Raw genomic sequence first — 26525 nt, forward strand, 5'->3', positions numbered from 1 at the left:
CTCCATATCCGCACCTTCTTCGTAGTTAAAACTACACAGCTTCTTTAGAAGCGACACTCGCGACGTTACCGTAGCCTTTTCGTGGAACTTCTTCAACTTCTCCCACGCATCGATCGCAGATTTTGCGTCCTTCACCAAGGCTAACTGAGAATCTTCCACATTCAGGATGATCAAGGCCTTTGCCTTCTGATCCTCTTTTGACCACGCCGCAGTCACTGGCATCGGTTTTTCTTCAGAAACCGTATGCCACAGATCGACACTGATCAACAACATTTCGATCTTCACCTTCCACGTTTGATAATTTCTATTATCCAAACGGGCGATAAAAACTTTCTCAGCCATTTCAAATTTCTTCGATTTTCTGTTGGCGCACACTGTACTCACGAAGGTATTTATGTACAGCCAACAACACTTCAATCGAACGTACCCGCCGTATCTACACACACGTCGGCGGTACACTGAGTCACTGTTCGATTTCTCGAACACCACCACGGCTACGGCAACGATTCACGGCACAAAATGGCAATGTTCACTTTTGTTCGTTTCTTCGGCTGCGGGACAAAATGGTGCAACACAGCTTAACCGGCACTTTCTTCCTCGTACTGGGCTTCCAACCAGACGGGAAACAACGGCACCAAACACTTCCAATAGTCCCGGTCGCAGCTGTTCTTCGCACACAGCAGCTGGACTACAAGCCAAAAACAACGCAATTGAATGATTGGCTCCCACCGACCGGCACCACACAGGATAAATGTTCACGGAGCGATTTACACACACCGCGACTTTCCGAGCCAAACTTTCCGGTTCTTTCACTACACTGGGCCCATAACCTGTGGGAAGGCTTTGACCACGGAGACCCACCAGGTACACAGTGGTACCGACAAAAACACCGGGGGAATAGGATCCTAAAATGTTTAATGAAATCTTGTTTTTATTTAATAACACGAAAAAGCATGTTACTGCAACTACTTTAGCAATTTTTCCCGCTCAAATAACGGCTATATCATATTTAAACTTCAATTTAAAAATTGGGTCCATAAATGAACCTTGACACTTAAGATCATGTTTGACGTTCGCTAAGTCGACAAAAACACCACAGGGGTTATAGTTTTTTCACTGGGGTTGTTCCTATCTGACATTTCGGAAAAGACACGGAAAACAAAATACACCCAAAAATTTGAGTTTAAGCCAAGGGGTGTGACAAAATCTAAAAAAAAATATGAAAAAAAGTTTTTGGACTCAAGCAAACGAAAAACATTAAAAAATTGAGTAAACATGTGTTTTTGGCCTAAACTAAAGCGTTTGGCACTAAAATTGGGGTAGGGCTTTAGGACCCTATTTCGGTACGCGTACGGGAAGAACACTAGGACACAACAAAGTGCATTTGCTCGTCGCGGCGGTCGGTTTATTACTATCAAACATAACATAAACAACAACATACATACGAATCACAGGGTAGGCGCAAGGCAATGATGATAAACATCGTCAACATAAAACAGACTGGTCCAAATTACAACACTTTTAAAAAATGCCAATAATTTTAACTTGAAGTATTTTTAAAATGTAAATATTTGGAAGAAGGCATGTTTCTGCAAATTTGTTCACTTCGATGAAATGCAAAACTTTGTAGAAGATTATACTTATCGTAAATAGTTTGTTTTCAAAATATCTTATTTTAAAAATTTGAACATTTTTGTCAAAATGGGCGAATTTTAAGAACTTAGACACTTTTGCATAGAATTTGATGATTTTTTCGCAGATCTAATTTGAAGTTATTTGCAACATGCAGTTCAAATTTTAAGGCCAATCGGTTTGCTAGAAACAGGTCTCCGAACTTGACCGTCTTTTTTAATTAAAATTAATCCTTGTTGACTTTATTCTTGCCAGTACTGTAATTTTTTTCCAACCAGAGTCAAACTGGAAACTTGTAGAAAATTGAATCAAAAGAAGCTTTGGAACTTTTCACTCCATAAAAATTATATAGACGCCAAAGAACGAGCCACTCTTCTACGAATTGTTATATTTTTCCCATCGGACGTAAAAATCGTACGTAAAATTTGAAAACAGTTGAATTTTTCAAAGTATATATCTCACAATCGAAAATGTCTTTTACACCACTAACCATTTGGGCCCTTCATATCGTTGGACCGACCATCTCGTTCAAAACTCAAACTCAATACGTTGGTTTGTGGAGTCCCAAAACGTGTTGAAATTTGTATAAAAGGGCCCCCTTAATGAGATCGACCCGGGCTCCCCGAAGCCCAAATCCGGCACTGCCAACATCTACGTATTTAAATTAAAGTTTTGCTTTTTAAAAGCACCAGGAATTACTTTATGAGTATTTACATGATTTATCGCAGGGAAAATAGTTGAATAATTTCAGAGAGTTGCATTCAGCATTCATTCAATTTGGGTCCTAAAATGTTCAATGAATTCTTGTTTTAATTTAATAATACGAAAGAGCATGTTCTTGCAACTACTTAAGCATTTTTTCCAGTTCAAATAGCGGTTATAACATATTTAAACTTTAATTTTGGTTCCAAATATGAACCTTTACATTTGACATCAAAATTTTGATCATGTTTGACATTTACTTTATCGATAAAAATGCCACAGGGCTTTTAGTTTTAACACTGGGGTTGTTCCTATCTGATATTTCGGAAGGGACACGAAAAACAAAATATAGTAAATATTTGAGTTTAAACCAAGGGATGACAGATTCTCAAAAACCGTAAACAAATGTTTTTCGGAAATAAACCAACGAACATCAATTGAAAATTTAGTATGTGTTTCTGACCTAAACTTAAGCGTTTGGTACTAAAATTAGGACAAGGCTTTAGGACCCTATTCATGAATCACTCCGAACTCATCGTACCTCTTTCCGGACGATTTTTTCAAAAGATTAATAATGACATGCATCCGAGCAGTTATGCAAATGCTAGTCCAGAAATACCTCTGAAGACATCTTTGAGAGTTCGCTTAATTTTTCTTTGGATTCTTTCAGAATTAAAGCCAGCAACTACCCCACTGATAAAGATATTTCCTTCTCTCGGATTAAGAAAACTTTCTCAAACATTCATTAAAGAAATTTTCTAAGCAATGTTTTAGAAACTCTTCAAGTAACCATTCTGATCAAGCTGCAATTTGTGCATATAAACGTTGTATATTACTGCTAGAATTACTGTATACACTTTCCCACTTTAAATCAACGTTATTTGTACGCATATAGCTCAGATAACAGATTTCCATGTTAGAATAAAAATCTTCTGAAAACCTTTGTTGAGATTCTAACTGATATACTTTGAAATCTGTAGCTCCAATATTCCTGCAAATTTCCAGAAGAATCTCCTGAGTAACTCTTGGCGTTGAAGTCCGCCAATACTTGAAACAAAAATTGGAAAAATTCTTTGAAAAACCCTGCCTAAAGCAACGCTTAAAAATTTCCGTTGAGTAAATCATTCAAAACATGCTGTATGAATACTTCAAAGTTTTTCGAAAGAGAATTGAGGCATATTGACGTTGATTTTCCATTAAAGCTAAATAACTTGCAACGAAAGATTTTACGTCATCGTTGTTTTCTTCGCATTTTATCCAGAAAACTGAATCTGATTCACTTTTCAAAGTACTTATTAGTGTTGTACGAAAAGGGTTTTCCATATCTTGAAGATTTTTTTTGGTGATTCACTAATAAGTTCTCCGAAACAAACATTTCCGCAATACAATATTTCTAGCTTACGAAATCAGTGATGGAAAGTTGCGAACAAAATCAAAATAAAAAGCTTGCGAGCGTTAGAGTGCTGATTTACTCGCATCTGTCGTGCTACCGATTGAACGCAGGTAACGAATCACTTAGCATCTTCGGAGCTGCTCAGAATCAATTGCACTTTTAAGAAAAAAAGATATTCCATACCAAGATTTCTGATTTTCAATGGTTTTTTTTACTACAAACTGATAGTTTACTGTCGATTTAATGGATGTAAAATATGGCAAAATTAAAAAAAAAAATGTTTGAAAATCCAATCTTCCATATCTTGTATACCATCCTTACCATAAGAATAGAGTTCTGTGAAATTTTCAGCCTTTTCGGTGGTCATTTAAAGGTGTCCCAAAGACAATGTAGGTGTATATGGAATTACTATGAAGACATTTTTCAAAATGTTGAAAACGCGTTAGTACTGTAATGGAACTACAAGTTTATCACCCCATAGTGAAAATTCATTCTTCAAACCTTAATGAAGGATGTTGCTGAAGAATCAAATTGTTTTTGAGCCCATTTAGTTTGAGATTTTTGTAGATATTTGCAGTGCTAAAATTTCATATGAAGCTAAATTATAGCAAACAAACTCATGAATATCTTTTCTCCTATTCGTCGGGTTGAATTGCTCTTTTCAGCAAATTTCTTTATTATGGTTTGAAGAATGACTTTTCACTATGGGATGCTAAATTTGTACTTACATTCCAGTACTAACGTGTTTAGAACATTTTTCAAAATTTCGCCATAGTAATTTCCATATAAACATACATTGTCTTTGGACCACCTTTAAATCTATTTTTATGGTAATGATGGTAAGTACAAATGGGAAATTTTGAACCGCCCTAATGTACAATTGATTTGTCTCTCAAAACCATAATAGATCACACTTTGTTTGGTTACTCGCGAGTAAATGTTTGCGAACTTATGCAAAGAATTGCATAAGGTTATAAAATTCCTAGGCGAAAACTTGACGAAAAATTTTATAAAAAAATGTGTTTTGAAGGAACTTGTGCCTAAATTATCAAGAGTCTTGTAGTAATTCCTTTTTTTTTTTTGAGTAAATTTATCGAGGAATTTCTAGCCAAACTGATGATTTTGTTATAAAAATCTTAGATGTAATTTTTGCGAGAATGTTTAGAGAAATAACTAAAAGTTTTCTGTAAAAAATCGAAATTTTAACCTGATTGTTAATTTACTTGGAATAGCTGAAGTAAGAAGGGTAATTGGAATTAGGAAACATAATGGAACACTTCGTATTATTCAGTGATGTGAACACTAGTGAATGTTAATGCCATTGGTCATTAGCAACTCTGGCGGCTCTTCCGCAAAGTTTCATGCTATTCAAATTCGTAGTTAGTTGAGTTTGCCATACCTAACTGAAGAGTGAAACATCTGTTTGTCAGTGACTACATGTTCAACTTTCTTGTGCAATCTAATTGATGTAATATGAACTTAATTGTACAACTCAATTACCCAATAATAAAACGCAGCATATCAAATTATTGTGAAATTGTAGGTCTTGTTAAGAGCCTCGTTGAATAAATGTACAACTTGGACTGTAAGAAATAAAAACGATTGAAAAACTAAATCAACAAGTGCGCTGTAGATCAAGTTGTCAAGAAATCTAAGAATTTAAAGCATTCTCATTGCTGCTTTCTAACTAATGAGCATTATATAAGGCTGCGTGTGGTTGCTTGGATAGTGCTGATGCATCATTACCGCAGTCCGGTAGGTAAAATTTGACTCATGTTGAAAAGAATACGTTGGAGCGTTTATTAGAACTTCTAATTCGTACTCATCGCCTGATGATTCTTACCACCTGGATACGTTCTCGGGAGGAGTAGTAGGGAAATCGATAATTTCTTAAAAATCATGCAACCGCTCTCGAACAGAGCTCCATTACACTTCATGATGTGAAGTTTCGTTCGTTCATTGTACCTACAGTAAAACTGGATCGACTCATTCGATCGGTCAACACAGATCATCATCGGTCGAGCAACATCATTATGCGTTGGATTCCTTAAGGTTTTGTAAGCGCGCCAACTGATGCGGTTCGAGTTCCTCCGGTATGCTCGCTCTGCCTCCAACAACCTGTTTCGGTATTTCCGGTTGACTGTTCCCGAACGCATCATCAAAGTTGGCGGCAAAGCTGGCCTCAAAGTTGGCTTCGAAGTTGGCCTCGAAGCCGCTGGATTCGAATGGTGCCTCCGGTTCTTCCAGCGGTGCTGGCTCCGGTTCGTCCACTGGGATTGGTTCCATACTTGGCGGAGATGCTGCCTTCGGTTGCTCTTTTGGAGGTGACGCAGGCTTGACCGGCTTCGGTGGCGATGGAGGTTTGGCCGGTTTCGGTGGAGTTGGAGGCTTCGTTGGCTGGGGTTGCACTTTGGGAGGTTCCTCTTTGGGTGGAGACTCGACTTTGGACTTTTCCTTGGCGCTGACCTCTTGGGTTTCCTGCTCCTGTTTCTCGATTATCTCGGTCGGTTGATCCTCGGTCTGTTCCTCTTCCAGCTCTTCCGGTGGTGGCGGGAATTGCTTATCGGAATCCTCGTGCATCGGCGTAGCTGCGGTTACAATTATCTGGGCAAAGTTCAGCTGGTTTGCGTCACTGTTAGCAGTAGCTGGAGTAGCGGCCGCTATATCTTTGCGAGATTCTTCCTCCTCTGCCTGTGGGTAGAAAAATGATACCCTCATTAAAAAAAATAACATAAATTATGATGTTTCTTCCACGAAACTCTAAATTCATAAATATTTTAAATTTCCTTTTTTCGGATTGCCGCTTTTCAGTCATTTTTTTTCTAGGATATCCACCAAATCCTCCTTAAAGTATTGTAACAGAATTCTGTAACTTAAGTTGTCCTAGGAATTTATTTCCATATTCACCAGTTCTATTGAAAAATCCTCCACAAATTTCATAAAAATCACACTACAAGGTGTATTATATATATATTTTTTAATTGTCCATCCATCAAATTGATAAAAATCCCCGGAAATCTAAAAAAATTCGAAGAAATATAAACCATATATAATTCCCGTATTACCGTTTGCATGGGTTTCTACAAGGGATCATTTTTTCTCTCGAAAGTCCGAAAGAATTTGCGTCAAAACATTCGCTTGAATGGCTTTTGGATTTGTCAAAAAATCTAAAGGAGTTCTGCAAAATTGAACTTCAGAATTTTATTCAAGTACTCAGTTGAAAACGAGAGAATTGAGAATCGCAAAATGTTTACCGTAAATGGAAATGCAGTTTTTTTCGCGATTGTTTTTAAAGGAATTTGTAGTTCAATTATTTTGTTGTGTATGGCAAAGTTTTTTACAATTTATTCAATTTCTAAAATTGTGAAAAATATGTTTTCTCTAGAAATCAGCCAACTGTGGAGATTTGCTCATGAGAACACCAGCTGCGAATAGGCTCTGTCCCAATGAGGACGTAATGCCAAGAAGAGGAAGAAGAAGATTTGAATCAAATTTCCTAAAGATTTACGAATAATTACGAATTATTGATGCAAAAAATGATGCGGCTTGCATGATTTCCTAAAATAGAAAAATGGAAAAGAAATCTATAGAGAAATGTTTAGGAAAATAATAACAAAAACGATATTTATGTTAAAATGAACTTATCCGGATATCTGTGAGTGAAGTTGTTTGTATCTATCTAAATTTTTGAAGGATTTCTCTCAGCAATGTTTTGCAGAATAATATTATAATTTTTTTGGGTACAGTGTCTATGTGAGAAAACATTTTATTTAAACAAAGTATCCTCGATATAGCCACCAAATGAGAAGTTAGATCCTCCCCTCTCATACGGTACTAAACAGGAAATATTTAATAAAGAGATTTCTAGACCAAATCTCAAATAAATTAATACTTTTTGGGTAATTTTTAACCAAAATTTATATAGGAAAATGACCCCCGGTAGATCGTTCCCGTATTAGCATCAATAATTGGAAGGGGAAGGTTCAAGCTTTTATTCGGTGGTGCTACCCTAGACACCGTGGGATATCTTTCATGTGAGTCTGCCGTAGGAATGTTTTCGGTAAACGCCGCAAGAAATTGCTAAAAGAATTCACCATAAAATCTGTTCTATTATAAATTTTTATATGAGGAATTTTTGGCAAAGTTTTTAAAACATTTCTTCAAAATGCATAGAACTCTTCTGGGTGTTTCGGAAACTTTTCAAAAAATGTTAGTAAATCCTACCAGAGCAGTTTACATGGATTCGATCAAAAATATCACTGTAAAACATCATCAGGAATTCCAGGAAAATACCAAAAACTTTGCAAACAATTTCACCAATAGTTTCGTGAGAAACTTTTCCCGGAGCTTCAGCAGAAATTCAACTGAGATTTAGAACGTAAATTTATTCAACAAAGTTTAAAGTACCTTCTGTGATTATGTTACTAGTAATTTTCAAACGATCTGTAAAAAAATACCTTCAAAGGTTTTTTAGAAGTATGTTACAAATTTCTTTGTGAATTCCACCAATCTTCATTATTTTTTTTGTTCAGGTATATCACCAGTAATGTTTTAGAGCATTCTGAATTCAGAAGTTCGTAAAAATATTGTATCATCACGGCTGGTATATTGTAGACATGAACTCAAATTTCTCCACCAAAAATTGTTAAAAGAATTTTATGAATATCCCTCAAAGAAATTTCCTTAGAAGTTGTATTATTATTTTTTTTTATTTCATTATCTGAATTTTGTTAAATTCCTCCAATACTTTTTCCAAGAGATCTTCAAAAAGTACCTATTGCTGGAGGAGATACTAGAACCAGAACCAGCCGAGATACTAGACCCAGAACCAGCAGAGATATCCTTTACCATTGGTGCCAACTTGTGACGTAGTTGGGGGGCGAGACATTCCAAAATCGCAAAATCAGAGGCGTCCCGTGAGGAATTTGATTACATGTGCACTGATTTGCACAAACTGTTAAAATTAATTATGAATAGGCGAATTTTGCAATTAAAATGTATTTCAGTAAAAAAAAAATGATTCACCTAATAATGTAATTTCTAGTACTGGACGCAATCTTCAAGTATATCGCAGTTATTATATTTATTTGCTCATTGAACATTTTTGTTTTTTTTTTTTTCGTTTTGATCCCTTGTTGTCAGTTTTGAGCATTTTGAATGACGTCCACACGATGCCAACCAGAAATACGTCCAACTTCAAACTAAACGATTATAACATTTTTGATAAAACCTCGACTCATTTTGCGATGAAGTCCAAAATTCGTGGATTTCTAGGCTTCCGCGAAATTGCGAATTTCCATTGTCTCTAACGATGTTGTTCTAAATGATAGTTTCTGTTTTTACAGCTTGCCAATTGTATCAAGATATTTTAGATTTTGGACGATGTTTCCGGACAATGGGACATATCCTTGTATTCTATTTTTGATACCTATATAAAGGCTTTTAAGTGAAATGATGACTGATTGTTAAACGCTGGAACCCCCCTATTACGCAATGAAAATATATACGCTCATTGCGTGTTACGCGAAGCCCACCGCAATTTATTAGATGTCAGTCCGTCGAGTCAATCGCCTCGTACGGCGCGACATCTGAAAGCTCCATGCAACGCATCTATGGCGTTGACGCTTTCTCTCCCAACAAGTGACGCCAGTTGCGCGTGTTTTCTCAATTCTCGCAAACCGCGCCATGGGCAATTTCTCTCTCGGGTGCACAAATGGAGAATCAAACGGTGGAGACCCGCATTGTTCACTGAGGGCGATGCACCAATTAGAGGTGAAGAAACCAAAGAACATTTTCAAGCAACTGCACATTATGGATGTTGCAAGTATTGAGAATTATAATATTTATTTTATTTTTTTTTAGTTTGATACCTTTGACTGTGCAGTGCACCAATTGCACCTTAGGACGAGACGCCACTGCGCAAAATTACAAACACAATCGATGCAGTTCATTCAAATATCACATAATAGACTGATGCAAATTTTGAAGTTTTTGCTCCCCTATGCTTAAACGATGTCAATTATGATGAAAACGATCATCCCAAAATTTGAAGAGATTCGGAAGAAATTTGGCTGTGCACTTGCTATTTGAAGTTTATATGGAAATTACTATGAAAAAGGCAAACCTTTTGTGTTCAGTCCTCTAACTGCTCGTCATAATAATCTATAGAAAAGTGAACACACTCATCTCATGTGAAAACTTCACAGCTACCACTTTGCCGAAGACCACATTTCGATTGGACTTAAGGATAATTTGTTATTATTGATAACAAAGTCAGAATCATGCTGAGATGATCATTCAATTACTTTCAGAGCAACACTGACTGCTTTTTTGCTGTAGAACATAGTAGCCTGGATTACTTTGATCTATTCTCCCCGCCAGAAGCACCACTGTTGCCTACCGAACAGTTGGTGAAGCATGCTACATGCAAACCAACTTTATAATGATGAATAACAATTTATCCTGACGTTCAATCAAAAACTGGTCTTCGGCAAAGTTGTAGCTGGGAGGATTTCACATTAGAAGAATTTGTTCACTTTTCAATAAAATTTTATGACGGAGAAATAGAGGGCTGAACACTAAAGATTGGCGTTTTCCACAGTAATCTCCATATAAACTTCAAATGGCGTGTGCACAGTCAAATTTCTTCCGAATCACTTCAAACTTTGAGAGGATGCTATTTTCCAAAAATAAAATCGTTTAAGCATAGGGGAGCCAAAATTTCAAAATTTGCATCACTCTAATGACATATTCATGTGAAAATAAGTATATTTGCTTGCAGCACATTGCAATTTGTTTAGTTTTGAAGAGATTAGCCCCTCCCCCCTCTAACTACGTCTCAAGTTGGAGCCTATGTCCTTCACACTTTTATTATTTCGCCGACCCCAATAACTAAGAAATCGGTAATTTTCATTACTAGATCTCAGTACCTATTTTGTCGTAATATCGGCAATTCAAATATTTTACGAGATCTTGGTGAACGTTATGAGATTCTGTAAACATCTACCGATATAGCAGATGTTGGATTCTCGCTAATCAATAAAAGCATAGCTATCCCTTATGGATTTTATGGAACACCTTTTTTCATCTTTTAAAGTAAAACATCTCGGAATCAAAAGATGGCTGTCACAATGGCCGATTTGTGACCCTACTTACGTTTTTAAAGGCACTAAACTGGAGAATTAGTTGGCAAACGTTTCTGATCTTCTTATTTTAACCTTTCTGCTTGTGCACAAAGCCAAAATAAAAAGTGAACGGTTGTTTGAAGCTTTCTCCAAAAGATTAGTAACTTTTTTCTTGCAATCCTAGAAGGTTGATTCAAAACTGTTTCACCTTAAGGTGAAGATGCATTGAAACCAAACTTCAAATTTCCAAGCGCACAAATCTAGAGAACCAAACATCCAATTCAGCTGAAATTTTAATCGATTGGTCACTGGCTGGTGGTCTACAATCCATTGAGTTTTCAGCTCAAACGGGTGTTCGGTTCTCCAGATTTGAACTCTTGAAAATTTGAAGTTTGGCTTCGATTCATCTCCACCTTCAAGTATATAGTAAGGTGGCGAAAAAGTTCGAATGGAGCAAAACGTTCCTTTTCCTGATTTCTATCTCAATCAGAACAAATATTTTAAATTTTATGGTGTTTTGAATGCTATTTCACAAAACTAAGGAAAACACTTGGGTGACTTTTTTTTTTGCACGATCAGACATATTTCTCTGAATTTAAGAATAATGTGTGGCTTTTATGCAATTTTCAAATTTTTCCACGAGATTATATATGGCTCGAACTTTTGTCCCGTTGATTCGAACATTTGCCCCACTATGGACCAAAAATGGTTTCTAAGTATCAATGCAAAAACTAATACACCTCAAAGCACCCTCATGATAGTCCTAGAAACGCCCTTACATAAAAAATTAATATCCATGCAATGAAAGTTCAACCGAAAATTACAATTTTGTCGTCTAAATCCTAATCGATTTTTATAATATTTTGAGTGAAAGTCCCTTACTTAAATAGCTTTCGAACCACCATGACATTTTTAAAATTTGTTTTATATTGAAATAGAAATCTCAAAACGAAACTTTTGCCCCACTTTACTCTATGTCACTAAGGTCGAACTTTTGCCCACCTTACTCTACATAACTACGTATATAAACACTAACACCCTTTGTTCGAAAATTTTGTGGAAAATTATGATGTTATTTATTTAATTTAAAAGTATTAATTTATTTATTTGACGTCCATATTGGAAAACGAAGGGATAACATTCTCTGTATGAACTTTATATTTCAATAGCAATTGTAAAACATGCATAATTTTTAAGATTATTTTTAGCTGACCACTAGTGTCAGGACGATTGATGTTGAATATTTGTATGAGAAGGAACAACTTCAAACTTTAAGCGTTATTTTATGAATGCCTAGTTTTCCCATACAAGCAGTTATGCCTTAGTAGGACAAGGGTAGTTTACAGAAGTCGATTTCGTGCAGGTTTCAATAGTGTGACTTTCTTGAGAAAATTCTAAAAATATATAAAAAACTTTTCTACTGTACAACTGGAATTCTTAAAAAATACTTCAAGAGACAACTGGAATAGGGCGGCCAGAAAAAAAATCAGTGTTCAACATGTCATGGTACTCAGCCCCAGAATAAAGGATATGCTTATTTGTGACATTTTCGTACAACAAATAATCTTTCTGGTAAAATCGCTTAGAGTTCTTGTTAGATTAGCTTATGATGAAATTCCAGTTTAAATAATATAAATACATAAGTGATTAGTGAGGAGACATATATTTCATTCTAGAATTGAATATGGTTTTTCGCTTCATTTATTTTTTCTCTGCCCAGTAGCAATTTAAGGTGGAATCCCCAAAGAGAATATAATAGTTGGATACTCTGAAGACTTAAAAAAACATTCTAGAATGGATGTTAAAAATATCCTTTTATATAGTTGAACAAAATTGATGTAACAATTGAAGGTTTTTTTTCAATCTAGTATTTTTTAGAGGCTTTTGTGTAAAATTTTTTAAAAGAACTTTAAAAAACTAAAATCTTAGAAAGAATTTCTGGATGAGAGTAAGTCTCGGAAATCTCGTAAAAATCCCTACAGTCAGTAATATCTGAATCTGAAATATCCTATTCTATTCCATGCCGAACTCCTTGAACATCTTCGGGCTTTATATCCAGTGAATTTTAAGACCCATTAACTCGGATTTATAGAATTGTTGTATATGAATATGTGCGTTTTATTCATTACTATTATCAACATTTTGCAAATACATTACCTCAGGTTCCTCGCAAATCACTACTACGCAGCATGATGGAAAATATTGAAATACAGCAAATGAGCAAATTGTGTCACTTTAAGAATATCGTTAGAACCCTCTAATTGTACGTACCTGGGGGTGGCTGCGAAGGGGGAGGAGCAGAGAATTGCGATCCATATTTGTCGTGCTGATCATCGTTCAGTTCAAACTCGAAACGATCCACCGCTGGCTCAGAACTGCGACTGTCATAACCTGAAAATGAAGATAAGATACAATCTATTAGTAACACAATTTAATCATTTTAATTTCCTTTACCCGACATACTTGGACTTTGGCCCTCGGGAGGCGTGGCCTCTTGCAGAACCATGGGTGGTGGCGCTGGTGCTGCAAATGTGGGTGGAGCCGATGGTGGAGGTGATTCGTCCTCGGCTTCGGTCAAAGGTTCTCCATTTTCGTCGCATTCTTCCACCACTAGCGAGGGGAAGTTTCCAATCTTGCCGTTCAGGTCACCTTCCCACCATCCGTCGTCCACTCCGTGGGGGCTCTTGGTGACGAGTTTGATTATCTGCAAGTAATTGGAAGGGTTTCAACCATCACGTGGCGTCATAAATCGATGTTTTTCAACACTAAATAAATTGCACTCGCTCTGTGCGCGATTTGGATATGGGTTATAAGCAGAGTCTGCGTGAAGTGTTGGGATTAGAATTCGAAACTTGTAACCTTCTGAGTTATTGGGTCACCAAATGGCTCGGTAGCTTAGTTGGTAAAGCGCTCGTCTAGCATACAAGAGTCGTGGGTTCCAATCCCACCTGAGCAAAGGAATTGCAAAAATCAGACTTCAGTTCTGTTAGGCTTAAATGAAAGGCACACATGTCTAGTTTCAGAAAGCCTCCAAGAGATTCGGAGTTGGTCACTAAGGCCAAAGAGAACCTGCTACATATGAAAAAAGTCTCTTTAGAGATCCTCACTTTGACAACCTATAGTTTTACAATCAAACAAGTAATCTGAACCGTCCATATATGATTGAATATTCACGTGGTCTGCGAATAGAGATTCTCAAATAATGTCCGCACTCATACCCGGTTATGAAAACCGGGAACATCCGAAAAGTAAGTTTCATCGTAGTTTTGTATATGTAATTTGTATATGTACTATTCGGTTGATGGATGTTTTGGCATAAAAATTCTCTGCAATGCGGACGATACCGACCTTTTTGGAATCGACCACAGGTCAGTGGAGAAGGCCTTCGTAGTTCTGAAGAGGGAAACAGCGAGAATAGTCCTGACCATTAATTATATGAAAACGAAGCACATGGTTGCAGGTAGAGATAGAGGTTAGCCATCTGGCATTGTATTTTTGCTGAGGTAGTGTTTAATGGACATGTATATGAAGTTTTTAAAGAGTTTGTTTACTTTGGAACACTTGTGGCAATGACGTTTCCCGCGAAGTGAAAAGACGAATTTCGGCTGCGAATAGGACATAAAACCCTGCATAAAACAGACTGGAAAGCCTTCGGTGTTTTTTGAGCGTAAAATGCTGAGGGCAATACTCGATGAGAACCTATAAAATGGTGTGCGGCGCAGACACATGAATCATGATTTGTACCAAGTATTTTGAAATGTAAATATTATTGAGCGTGTGAAATATGGCAGGCTTAAGTGGACTGGTCACTTAGTGTGAATGTCGGAAGAAAGTATTGAGACAATAATATTCTACATGGACACAGGTAGAGGCGACTTTGTGGAGGACTACAAATACGTTGCTTGTATGCAGTGTAAGACGACCTGGCGATTCTAAATGGTCGGGGCCACTAAGAGAGTATTGCCCAAGACCGATCGAAGAGGAGTTCCACCAAATGAAACTAAAAAAAATGGACTGAATCGAGTACCTAAAGTTTGTCCCACATTAGTGCTCATGTACACCATCTCATTTTTCGGCAATGAAAAGGTGAGTGTCATTTTTTGACAATGAATTATCTCACTCTCCTAATACATATTCAGGGCTGAGTAAACGTACCTGTCCTTCTTCGAAGGTGAGTTCGTCTTCTGCCGTGGCGTCGTAATCGTACAGAGCAATACAATACATCTGATGTGCCTTCCGCGGCGCTGAGATAACTGAGATTTGATCTGGCGATTGACCAGAATCCTGCATCTGATCCTGATCTTCGTTGTCGACTGTGTAATCAACAGACGAGAAGGAAATCTGCGTCGATAGTTGGGCCGGCGTATGAGTATCCACCGGTGTATCCCTCTCGACGTCCAAATAGTTGTGCGGCACAAAACCTTCCTCGCCGCGATAGTTCCGAGCTCTCAGCCAACCGTCCCCATCGCCTTCACCGACCACTTCCAGCTGTTCACTTTCGACTATGGTCAGCTCGTCTGGGTTTTGTGCGGTGTACGAATACAGTGCAGTACACTTGAAGGTCTGCCCGGCAGGTTGCTGTGGTGGTAAGCTGGCTTCTGCAGCAGCAGCAGCTTCCTCAGCACCCCAATCTACTTGAATCGGATCATCCCACGTGTGAGATATCTGTTCGATCTTCTGACGTTCCTGTTCAACCTCGAAGTCTGGGGAAAAGGAAGAAGAAGAACCATAATTGATTATCCTTACGATCATAGGGATCTTTAGATATACTAACCTTCATCTTCATCACTGTCTGGAGCGAACTCTTCACCAGGTGGCTCTGGTTGTTTTGGAGCTGGCGATGATTCTGACATTGGTTGATCTTGCTCTGCATTGTCACTATCGTAGAAAGAATCAGAGCTAGGATTTTCCTGTGTAGACAAAGATTAAAATAAATAGTATCGAAGACAAGAGTGATCTTAAACAGTGTTTCAACGTACCCCTTGACCTGATGCATCGGTACGCATCGACAACGAACTAGCCGAACGTGGCATCTCCTGTACGCTAAGCGTTTCGGCTTCCTGTATCCATTCGTCCACGTTGATACCACCGATTCTCAAACACTCCAAACGTGCTTCGGCCTTGCACTTGGCCGTTTCGGCCTTACGAATGTTTTCGCGGAATTCGTCGATCTTCGTTTCCAAATCTGGTCCATTTTGGTCGTTTGGATCCGTACGGTGACCGGCTTCACGGAGCGCCGTGCAGATGGCCAGTTTCCGAGCATTATCTCGGATCACGTTGCTTTCGCGGGCAACGCGTCCTGCCCAACGTTTGCCTTCCCTGTTCAATGTCTCTGCGGCAGATTCGTGGTCCGCTGTGATCTTACGGATCGGATCGTTATCGCAAGGTTCGAACTCGTATTGGATGTGCTGCTTCAGCACCGGGTAATACAGATAACAGCACTGTAGATTGTACTCACGCGTCAACTGTTGTGCTTGATCGCGAATTTTACCGAACGAGTTCTGCGTAGCCGAACAGGTCAGTAGTTCAGTACGTCCGATCAATGCCAAGTAGTCGGCAACCCGTTCGTAGACGTAGTTCTCCATGGTGGCCATCGTAGTTTGTAGATCGATGGTGAAGTAATGGTTTTGATGTGCGTTCGCCGAGGCCAGACTAAGAATGTAGTCGTTTCTGGCTCCGGTTGATTTCTCCTCGAGTTGCTCTTTCCGCGAGGTTACGCGAGCGCTGTTCTTCTGGAGAGAGGTGATCGACTGGAAAAATGAACCTTTTTTCTTTTTAAGCTTTTCCTCGATGTCTCGCGCTTTGTCACGAACATCGTGGGCACAGTGTTCCTCGTCGAAGTAACACTTTTTAGTTTTATCGACATCCTGTACGGATAGTTGAAGTTCCTTCTGAACCACTCCAAGATGTTCGATAGATTTCTTGCTGGTGTTGAGCTTCGAATTCCGAAGCAGTTTGGCCTCGTCTGCTATTTGTTGCTGGAATACCTCGACAGCAGCTAGACGGGCACGTGCAAGCTTCTCGTTCTCTTCCAATACTGTTTGCCAAACGCTCCACATGTTCCTGTAAGGAAAAAATGCGTTATTCACGTCACATGAAACATATTTCTGTCTAATTATAGGTATGTACTGTAACGGTATTTGACAATACAATTGATGTTTTTTTTTCTGATTTCACATACAATATTTTAAAATAGTCAACCTTAAAGGCTAAACCACAATTATACACTATCACAACATTCCGAATATATACATATACCAATCTTAAATGTTAAAATTCATTTTTGAGTGACATTCGCAAGTTATAAAATAAGGCCACCGTAGCAATAGCCGATCAGATAAGAACAAATATTTGTTTAAAATCAAATAATAGAAGCAGCGTTATTATTGTTACGTCATCTGGAAGCTTTTCATCTTAGTTCAGTAAGAAAATTGTAAAATCTATGATTTTTGTTATGGAATATCACTTGTGCCACTAGAGGAACACATGTGCCTAAAGTAGCACTATTTCTAATAGGGTCCTAAAACCCTGTCCCAATTTTAGTGCCAAACGCTTAAGTTTAGGCCAAAAACACATGTTTACTCAATTTTCTAATGTTTTCCGTTGGTTTAAGCCCAAAAAACATTTTTTTAGATTTTGTCACATCCTTTGGCTTAAACTCAAATTTTGGGTGTATTTTGTTTTCCGTGTTTCTTACGAAATGTCAGATAGGAACAACCCCAGTGGTCGAACTAAAACCCTTGTGGTGTTTTTGTCAACTAAGCGAACGTCAAACATGATCAAAAGTGTCAAGGTTCATTTATGGACCAAATTTTTAAATTAAAGTTTAAACATGATGTAGCCATTATTTGAGCAGGAAAAATTGCTAAAGTAGTTACAGTAACATGCTTTTTCGTGTTATTAAATAAAAACAAGATTTCATTAAAAATTTTAGGACCCAATTCATGTTCCTTTAGTATCAGTCGAAACTTAAATTGTAATCATATTTTACAAAGCTTTCAAATTTGTCCTGGGAAGAATCGATCAAAAGCTTTCGATTGATGTACAAAACTCCTAAAATCTCTCTTATTTCAGTTTGAAAAAAAAGTTACTTTTGATAGTGCTATCATATGGAGCTTAAATTTTAGTCAAAACTAATTATTTCAATCATTTTTGAAACAAAATCGAGCTGTTGATGAATGGTACTTAGAAATTTACCTACTGTGCTACATGGCGAAACATATTTTATTACGATTTACAGCAAAAGTGCAAAAAATTAACTGTTTTATTTCAAAATATGGATGTCCATAGGTATACAGAATTAAGCAGCGTTTACCAACTGTAGTCTGCGGACCCCTAGGGAGGCGTAACGACCGGGCCCAAATATCAATGTTAGAAATGCATTTAATTAGCTATGATATACTATTGCTGAAGTAACAACATTCATGATGTACAAATTTAGAGAAATACAGCCATTTCCATATTGTGTCCGGTATTGGGAGCCATGAATCGGAACCTGTTACGAAACCACTAGGCGGCCTATGTTGCTTTAGGTAAGTGAAAATATCTCTGATAAATTATGTATGGGATTCCGCAAATTTTGGTACTGCAAAAGGTAACTAGGTTTGACAGATCATAGTACACTTTTCACGGAATTCTAGATTTTGCTCTATTACCTTATGTGCCATCAAATTTTAGACAACTGCAAGGGCCATGGAGGTCTTTATTTCGTCTTTGGTTCTATCAAATATTTGAATTTGGCACTTATCCGGAAATTCCGGAACCTGTTATGGAACCGCATGGGTGGCCAATATTACTTTATATAACTTGAAGATTTCGTTGGTGAATTCTCTAAGGAACTCTGAAAATTTCTGCAGTTCGATCAAATTAAGGTGAAGATGAATCGAAGCCAAAGTTCATATTTTCAAGAGCACGGATCTGGAGAACCAAGCATCCGTTTAAACTGAAAACTTAATCGATTGGTCACTAGCGGGGTGTGAAAACCTTGAAGCATTTGAATTTGGGGAAAAATTGCCAATCTCAATCATTTTGGCTATCTCCTGTATAATATTCGCAATAAAATCGTAAAACTTTCCTCGAAAAATCATTTTTTTCTCGAAAATCAGAAAAAAATGACAAAAAATCTCACGAGAATACTGTTAAGATTGTACCAAAATTCTTCAAAAATCTTGCACTGCATCCTATTTAGGATTACTAAAACTCTGTATGAGTTTTAAAAGAACATGCAAACCGCTCAAATTTTGGCAGCTTTGCAAAGCTGTTCTTTGCAAAGAACATGTTCTTTCCGCTATGGGTGGTTTTCTAAGAGCTATTAGTGCTATTACTTGGACTATTATTGGACTCACTGTCGAATTTCAGATGATTTGGCAGATACAAACCTCCATGACGAAAAGAACAAAACGGCCGAAAATACATAGGTTCCCCTATTTCGGTTTAAGAATATTTCTTTTGGGATTCTTTCACGAATTACTTCACTTATCAGCAAGTGTTCATCCCACACCTCTTTCAAGAAAATTTTAATAAAATGTATATATCACTGAAATTGTTTGAGATATTTGCACTTATGTGTTTTCAAGCTCCTCTTCTCCCAGAAATCGTTCCAGATATTTCGACATGAACATATCACATAATGCGCTGAAAAGTCTTCAAGCAGTTTCCACAGAAATTTATTATAGTAAAACTTTAGTACTTAATACTTCCAGGAACTCCTACGCGATTTTTTTTAAATTAAATTTTGGGGCACGCTAAATTTACCTTAGTAAAAATTAAATAGTTCAATGTTACCAGTATAGACGTGTTTAGTCGGATTAAAATAAATATAAATTTTAGGCTGACAAAATCGGGCAAAAAGGATGCTAAAATCGGGGGTTAGACAAAATCGGGGGCTGAAAAAATCGGATAATTTCTGTATATCTAGATACTGTCAAACCAATTTTAGCAAAATCAGTAGTTTGTTTATCTCAGTCAGTCTAAAAAAATACGTTCAACAATCAAAAAATGAACTCTGGGCGAAAATCATTATCATATAACAAAAAATGTTTATAACAAATTACCGTTTTGATTCATATTACGAACAGCTTCAAATTCCGGACACTCTCGTTTGTATGGGAAACATTTCACACGAAATGTTTCAATTTTCGCCGTCCAAAAGTTCTCATCTTCGAGGCTCGTTTTATTAGGTTTTTTCCATAAATATCATTGCAAATTTATAATGCCTAACTACCTTAGACGTCTCTTAAGTGGTTGAACGATTTCAATTGATGATTTGACTGTTCCATTAATGATTATCATGAGCTGTCCGTAATTCGAATCAAAGCGTCCGGAATATGAGGCAAAAGTGAGGGAGCGTCCGGAATAAGAATCACGAAAAGGCCACACGTTTTGATTTATTTAAAATTATTCAAGTTGCGGGCGCGTATTTTTTACCCACCATCCGAAAGTTTAGGGCTTCCGACGCTCGATAACGTTAAAAAATCATACAGAATGATTTATTTTGTATGGTTCAAGCTGGGTTATACTTCACTGAGGCCTTAAGTGTCCGTAATATGAATCAAAACGGTACACTGCGGAACACGTTTTTGTCCTAAGCACCAAAATACCTCTATTCACTAAAAATCCAAAATATCATTTCCCGATTATTCAAGCTTCATGTGTATAACAATTATTATCAACAAAATGTATTATACTTTCGATGCTCAAAAGTTAGTTTTTGATGGTTTTGAAAAGTATTGTATTTTGCCATATAAGAAAAACGGAGAATTTTGTATGTAGACTGCATGTAGAAGAAGAATCGATTGAATCTAAATTTAATCATGCAATCAGGTCCGTCCCACTCGGGCTCAGATTGGGTACCACTTCTAGTAATGCATTCGGTCCCTCGGTAGTGCAAAAGGTACCCAAGTTTGACAGATCGTAGTACACTTTTCACGGCATTCAAGATTACCTAATGAGCCATAAAGTTTTGGGCTACTGCAAGGGACATGAAGGTCTTTAATTTGTCTTTGGTGCAATTTTAACCAAAATATATCTCAAATAAAAGTTACAGTCATGTTAGGCGCCGTCCACAAATTACGTAACGCTCTAGGGGGAGGGGGGAAGTAGGCCCAAGCGTTACGACTCATACAAAATTTTGAAAATTTTCATACAAAAAGCGTTACGAAGGGGGGGGGAGGTGGTCGAAATTTTTTAATTTTAGCGTTACGTAATAAATGGATGCCGCCTTATTGCATGCTTGATAGATTAGAGCACAAACAAGTTTGATGAATCATACTCTAAATTTCTTTCAAACATCAATGAAATCAGTGTTTCATACAACTTTGGCGACCTGTAGCTGAAAATTGTGACGTGCTGGTACATTTCTGAGAACGACATCAGATACAGCAACTCCAAATCTACAAAAGACACATAATTCGATCCTTGAGACACGCAAAAATGTCATTTTTGTTACTCTGTGTTAGCCGAAAAATTATAAAAATGTGCTTTATTCACTAAATTTTCGCCCCGAGTCTGAAATGTCCCGTTGAAATTCTAACAAGAAACTTTGACAATCAACGTGACACGCAGGTAATCTCCTTTGAAACGAGCATGAATTTCGGGAATAAACGGTTTTATGATTGAAAAACATAGATTCTTAGGCCATCTCCAACAAAGTTACACGATGTCATATAATGCGAGTTACAAACATCATGTAATTAACTATACCAGCGGTCACCAAACTGCGGCCCGCGGGCCGCATGCGGCCCTCGTTAAGGTTTAGTGCGGCCCGCGAACACATTTTGAATGTTAATGTGAAGTGGCCCGCGTGTTACATAAAACAAATAAAGAGGCTTATATTCTTTTGTCTTTGTTTTCGAAAGTTGATCATTATTATATGAAACATTTTCCTGTGGGAATTTATGGAATATCGACCGTATTTATCAGCTCAGGAATAACCAGTTAAGTGACTGAAGCTCCTATTCGATACAAAAATGAGATGGTTTCGAGGTTTTTCTGAAGTAAAAATTTAACTCAAAATTCACAACACGAATCCCCAAACGATGAGAGTTATCGAAATGCAAGTATTTTTACTGATACTCTTTCTCTCTTGCTTCTATGCTCACTCTTACTGACACTTTAAAATAACTCTTTAGTGACTCGTCCAAACAAAGCCTCGCGGAGTTGTGATTGCATTCTTTTTTGATGGAATTTTCCTCCGTTGTGTTTTGTGTCGCGTCTTCCTCGCTCTTTTTTATTGCCTCTCTGCTCAGTATATTTTCGCTACCTTACAAAGAGGCAAAGACAGCAAGCTTTCGAACTCTGGTGACGCTGCGGAGTATTATCAAGCCTGGGCATAAATGGAAATCTGTCTGAGACCGTATCTCTTGAATATATATTAAATCGAAAAATCCTAAATGAGCCAAGGGTTTAAAATTAGCTACGAGTGCCCATAAATTTCTTCGCTTCGCAAAAAATCTTCGCATCGGTTTATTTATAAAATTATAATTCCTTTGATGCAGTGTAATCTTCAAGATTCATAAGCATCCAAATTTGAGGAAGGATTTCAGGGAGCTCAGCTCCAACCCGTATTAATTAGGAGTCTAATTTTGTTTTTATGGGACAATATTTTCGGTATTGTTTCGGTCAAGACCAGTGCGGTAAACATTCGACACTTTGCGCGACGTTCGTTTCGTTGCCGTGGTCAGCAGTCACAGCACAAGCTGTAGAATGAACGTCGTCAAACACAAAAAAGTACAATTGAATGTCGTCTTACACGAAGACATTTGCATAAATCATAAGTTTTACATAGAATTCAGACATCGGATCATAAGCAACATGAATAGTTTGATCTTGCCTGTTATGTTGAATGTGACACACATACAGTGAAAGCAGGACAAAAACAAACAAAACCGTAATGTTTCCTAGCGAAGCTATTGCGGTCAGTGGCATTCAGTTGACATTTTTCTTTTCGACATTCGTTTGATCGCCCGTTTTGTGCATGTTTAAGGGAAGCGCTGTCGAATATCGGCGAAAACGTGTCGACTACCGTGATTGCTTACAACACTGGTCAAGACCTTCTTCAACAACAGATAACCGAAGGACCACGAAACTCATCTCCGTGTTAATAGAAAAAGATTCATACTTTTTACATTCTAATTGAAAATTTAAAAAAGAATCTCAAATACCTTGTGGCCCGCGCTATGTTTTGAAAACACCTAAGTGGCCCGCATAAGCATATAAGCTGAGGACCACTGAACTATACGATTTGTAACTGTGCTGAAGATGCCCTTATGCTGTAAGTTTCCAAAAAGTGCTAAATGTTGTTCACACCGTTCACACTTTAAGGCCTTAAGATTACACAGCATTTTAAATACTTACACTAATCTCTAAGAAAAAATAAATAGATAGATCATTTTTTTTTCGACTTCTAAGACCATTAAAACATTGAATGTATGGGGCGGTCCATTCATTATTATTATTAGACAATTTTCGAGGGTTTTCAACACCCTATCCCCCCATGATAAGATTTGTTGTATGAAAATTAGAAATAAATTGTATGGCGTGTAAGAAATCTCAGACCCTTTCTCCCCCCATAACCCTTACGTAATTAATGTACAGTCCCTATGTAATGTTAACGAAACATTTAAAGATTGAAAAGACATTAAATTTCTCCAAAATTAAATGGAAGTTTTGCAAGAAATTGCACCATCTACCTATTAACAAAAATACCAAAATCACTTCCTAAAAGGATTCAACATTCGTCCGTTTAATGCTACTGTTTTGCTCAAAAACATCTGAGGTACCCCTCCGACACGAATGCAGCCCCTGGTGTAAAGTGTCGTAAATACACAAACAAAAAAAAAACAAAACATCTGAGATACGATAGACCAGGCGCTCATACACTATTTTCACGTGAAAAAGTGCCATGAAGGCCAGGATAAAATTCATTGATAAATCAATGTCTCATGTCTTACGATAAAGGCCTCCAAATTTGAAGCGAAATTTCATATTGTTAGATGTTTAAAACATAAATTGTGAAAAAATATGATGTTTTTGCTAAATTTTCTAAGAAACATATCACTTTTGATCAATAGTTTCGATAGACGTTTCCTAGCCATGTTTAGTTAGTCTTTTAAATGTTCATTAAATAAAATTAACGCTTCATTATCAATATGAAAAACTTGTAATCCGGAGTATTACAATATGAATATTTTGTTCTCTTTTATAGTGCTCATTAGGTTCCTAACAACATAATTTACCAAACTCGTTTTCTGAGCAGAATGGGAAACGGTCATTAATCACGTCATGCAAATTTTCATAGTGTCCTTCTTCACATCCCACACAACTTGTATACGACTCCCGAAAGAGGGAATATATTTCACCGCAACCACCTGTGATAATCAGGCGCAGTTTATGGACGTTCCCGCACACGTGCTACACTACGTCGTTTATCAATTAAAAAGCACTCATCTATCATCTTTTACCCGTTAACTAGCTGTGTAGGCAGAGCAACTCAAATATCTTCGTCAGCATCTAACTGTATGAGATCCCAAAATAAATCAGGAATATACTTTGTTGCATATGCGTCATACTTATCCAAGATTTCTGAAATTAATCAGTAGATGATAATGGATATTTACCATTTTTCCTCGGCTCCATCCATTTTAATCTCCGGAATGCAAGCCTGCTTTTTGTTGAGATATGCCGAAGATATTTTGAGGAGAGCTTCGCTATACGACTTTTCAATCGCCGATCGTTTGAGGGTAAACTGGCGGATATCCTCCAGCAGCTCGCACTCATTTTGATTTTTCAGAGCAAGCTTGGCCAACTGCTCCGAATGGAGATTCTTCAGGAATTTTGTGTAATTGCCCTAAAAAGAGGAAAAAAAGGTAAACCAATTTGATGTATAATATCAGTTGAATTGTTCTGCATATCATTCGTCAAACATCATTTATATTATGTAGTAAGAATTTAATTCCTTGCTCACTGCAAAGAGGGGGACACTGAAAGAGCACTGCTTACTTTTCGTGGTGGGGGCTGCATTTTCAACCCACTTTGTGTCTAGCTCCTTAAATCGAATGATTTTCCAAGCTCTGTTTGAGGAAGTTATGGATACTTCTCTGAGCTTCCAATTTCGTCGACAACCAATTCAGTAATCCTTGCTGATTAGCACTTAGTTCGATCTAGTGCTCTGGAAATCACCCCAATCAATAAATCACCTACTAGATTGAAATTTTCCTTGCCCTTTTCACGACCCGATTCTAGCCTACTCAGCGCAGAGTCGAAGAAAAACACACTTTTATCTACCGTTTACCGACATGTATTCCTTCCACGCACTTTAAACACAGATTAATGGACCCGACCCTTGAAATTCGGACACAAATTCACATTTTTTCACCCATCGGAGCCTAAATTAACGCAGTGAAAAATTCCTCAACGTAGAACACCCTAACCGACCGTGTGTTACAAGCATATCGATTCTCCAATTTTCCCAAAGTGAATGAAAATCATTAAGTTTCCCTCGGCCACTTCTGGCTCTCTCGCATCCTATACGAGTTTTCCTTCTCTCGTTCGTCTCTCTCGCACCACGTTGGGTAAAAGCTCATAGCAAGCCGTGTGCATAGCGATGGGTGGTAAAGCTCCATGGCCAACTGTTTGTTATCAAACCGAGTATCTCCGTGGTTTGTCGGTGGCTAAAATCTCTCTCTCGATGTGTGGAGCGCTGCTGGTTGCTGTCATGATAAAGGTGACATTTTTATTGAAGAGAGTAGGAAAATGAGGAAAATGCATTCATGGGTATGGGGTAGTATTTTCCCTCTCAAATGGTCGGACCACGATGTGAATGAAACGTCATTTCACGTTTAAAAAGCGTGTTCTCTTGACGTCATTCAACTACGATATTCTGACAAGGATAAGGGGTAGGGGAGAATGCTCCAATACGCAACAATGGTTTTTATTTTTTGACAATTTATCCACTCTCCAGTTTCAACATTATTGAATGATTTATTAACTCAAGAGCGGTCGCGCATTCAACCATCGCCAGCGCCACCTCGCTTGAGCTGTGTATGAAAAGCGAGCTTTTTTCAAGGTGCGTGTACTCAGTACACGCATGCGACCGATCTAGGGTTAAATTTGGTAACATGGTGGGGATGAATTGAAGGTACAGTTAACTCTCCCTTACTCGATATTCTGTATCTCGATATTTCCCCTAACTCGATGGAATGCGCGGTCCCTTTAATCTAGCATGCTTTGATACCTCTGTAAGTCGATACCTCTCTAAGTCGATGTTCCCTAATGTAATCTGTTTCAGTATCCCAAATGAGTTTACCTCTCTAACTCGATATTTGCAAGAAAAGTTCCGTTAATAAATTTCATGAATTTGAATATTATGATTAAATTGATAGTAAAATTAAGGTTTATTGTCCATTTCTGGGTGATAAAATTTTCAATTTTTGCAGATCGGTAAAAAAGTATCACATAGGTAAATGTGGTGAAATTGTATTAATTTTTACGTTAAAATTACTTTTTTGAATGCATTTTGTAAAAAAATGAGTTTAAAATTTGAAAAATATGTGTTCTGTATCTCGAGACCTCCCTAAGTCAATGATCCCTTCAATATCGAGTAAGGGAGAGTTGGCTGTACATATTTTTAGTCACATGTTTGTTTTTCATGTGGTGAGTAGGAGCGAAACCTTAAA

The 26525-nt window shown here is 37.5% G+C and overlaps 1 protein-coding gene across 2 annotated transcripts in view; it reads right to left on the reverse strand.

Annotated features, from left to right (window-relative positions):
* Positions 1-4513: 4513 nt before the first annotated feature.
* LOC5571563 (F-BAR and double SH3 domains protein 2) overlaps positions 4514-26525 on the reverse strand; it is a 30329-nt gene continuing 8317 nt past the window's right edge. The window contains exons 1-9 of one of the 2 annotated variants that reach the window (XM_021842046.1): positions 24850-25338; positions 24468-24697; positions 15831-16914; positions 15626-15761; positions 15007-15554; positions 13315-13555; positions 13123-13242; positions 13009-13031; positions 4514-6418 (exon numbers count right to left, since the gene is read on the reverse strand). In XM_021842046.1, coding sequence (XP_021697738.1) covers positions 5759-6418; positions 13009-13031; positions 13123-13242; positions 13315-13555; positions 15007-15554; positions 15626-15761; positions 15831-16914; positions 24468-24697; positions 24850-24870 — 3063 coding nt within the window. In that variant the 5' untranslated portion in view covers positions 24871-25338 and the 3' untranslated portion in view covers positions 4514-5758. Of the gene's footprint in view, positions 6419-13008; positions 13032-13122; positions 13243-13314; positions 13556-15006; positions 15555-15625; positions 15762-15830; positions 16915-24467; positions 24698-24849; positions 25339-26525 lie in introns of those variants that run through there. The other variant, XM_021842045.1, reaches the window with a different exon arrangement.

The sequence above is a fragment of the Aedes aegypti genome, chromosome 2, assembly GCF_002204515.2.
Source record: "Aedes aegypti strain LVP_AGWG chromosome 2, AaegL5.0 Primary Assembly, whole genome shotgun sequence".
NCBI classification, from domain to species: Eukaryota; Metazoa; Arthropoda; class Insecta; order Diptera; family Culicidae; genus Aedes; species Aedes aegypti.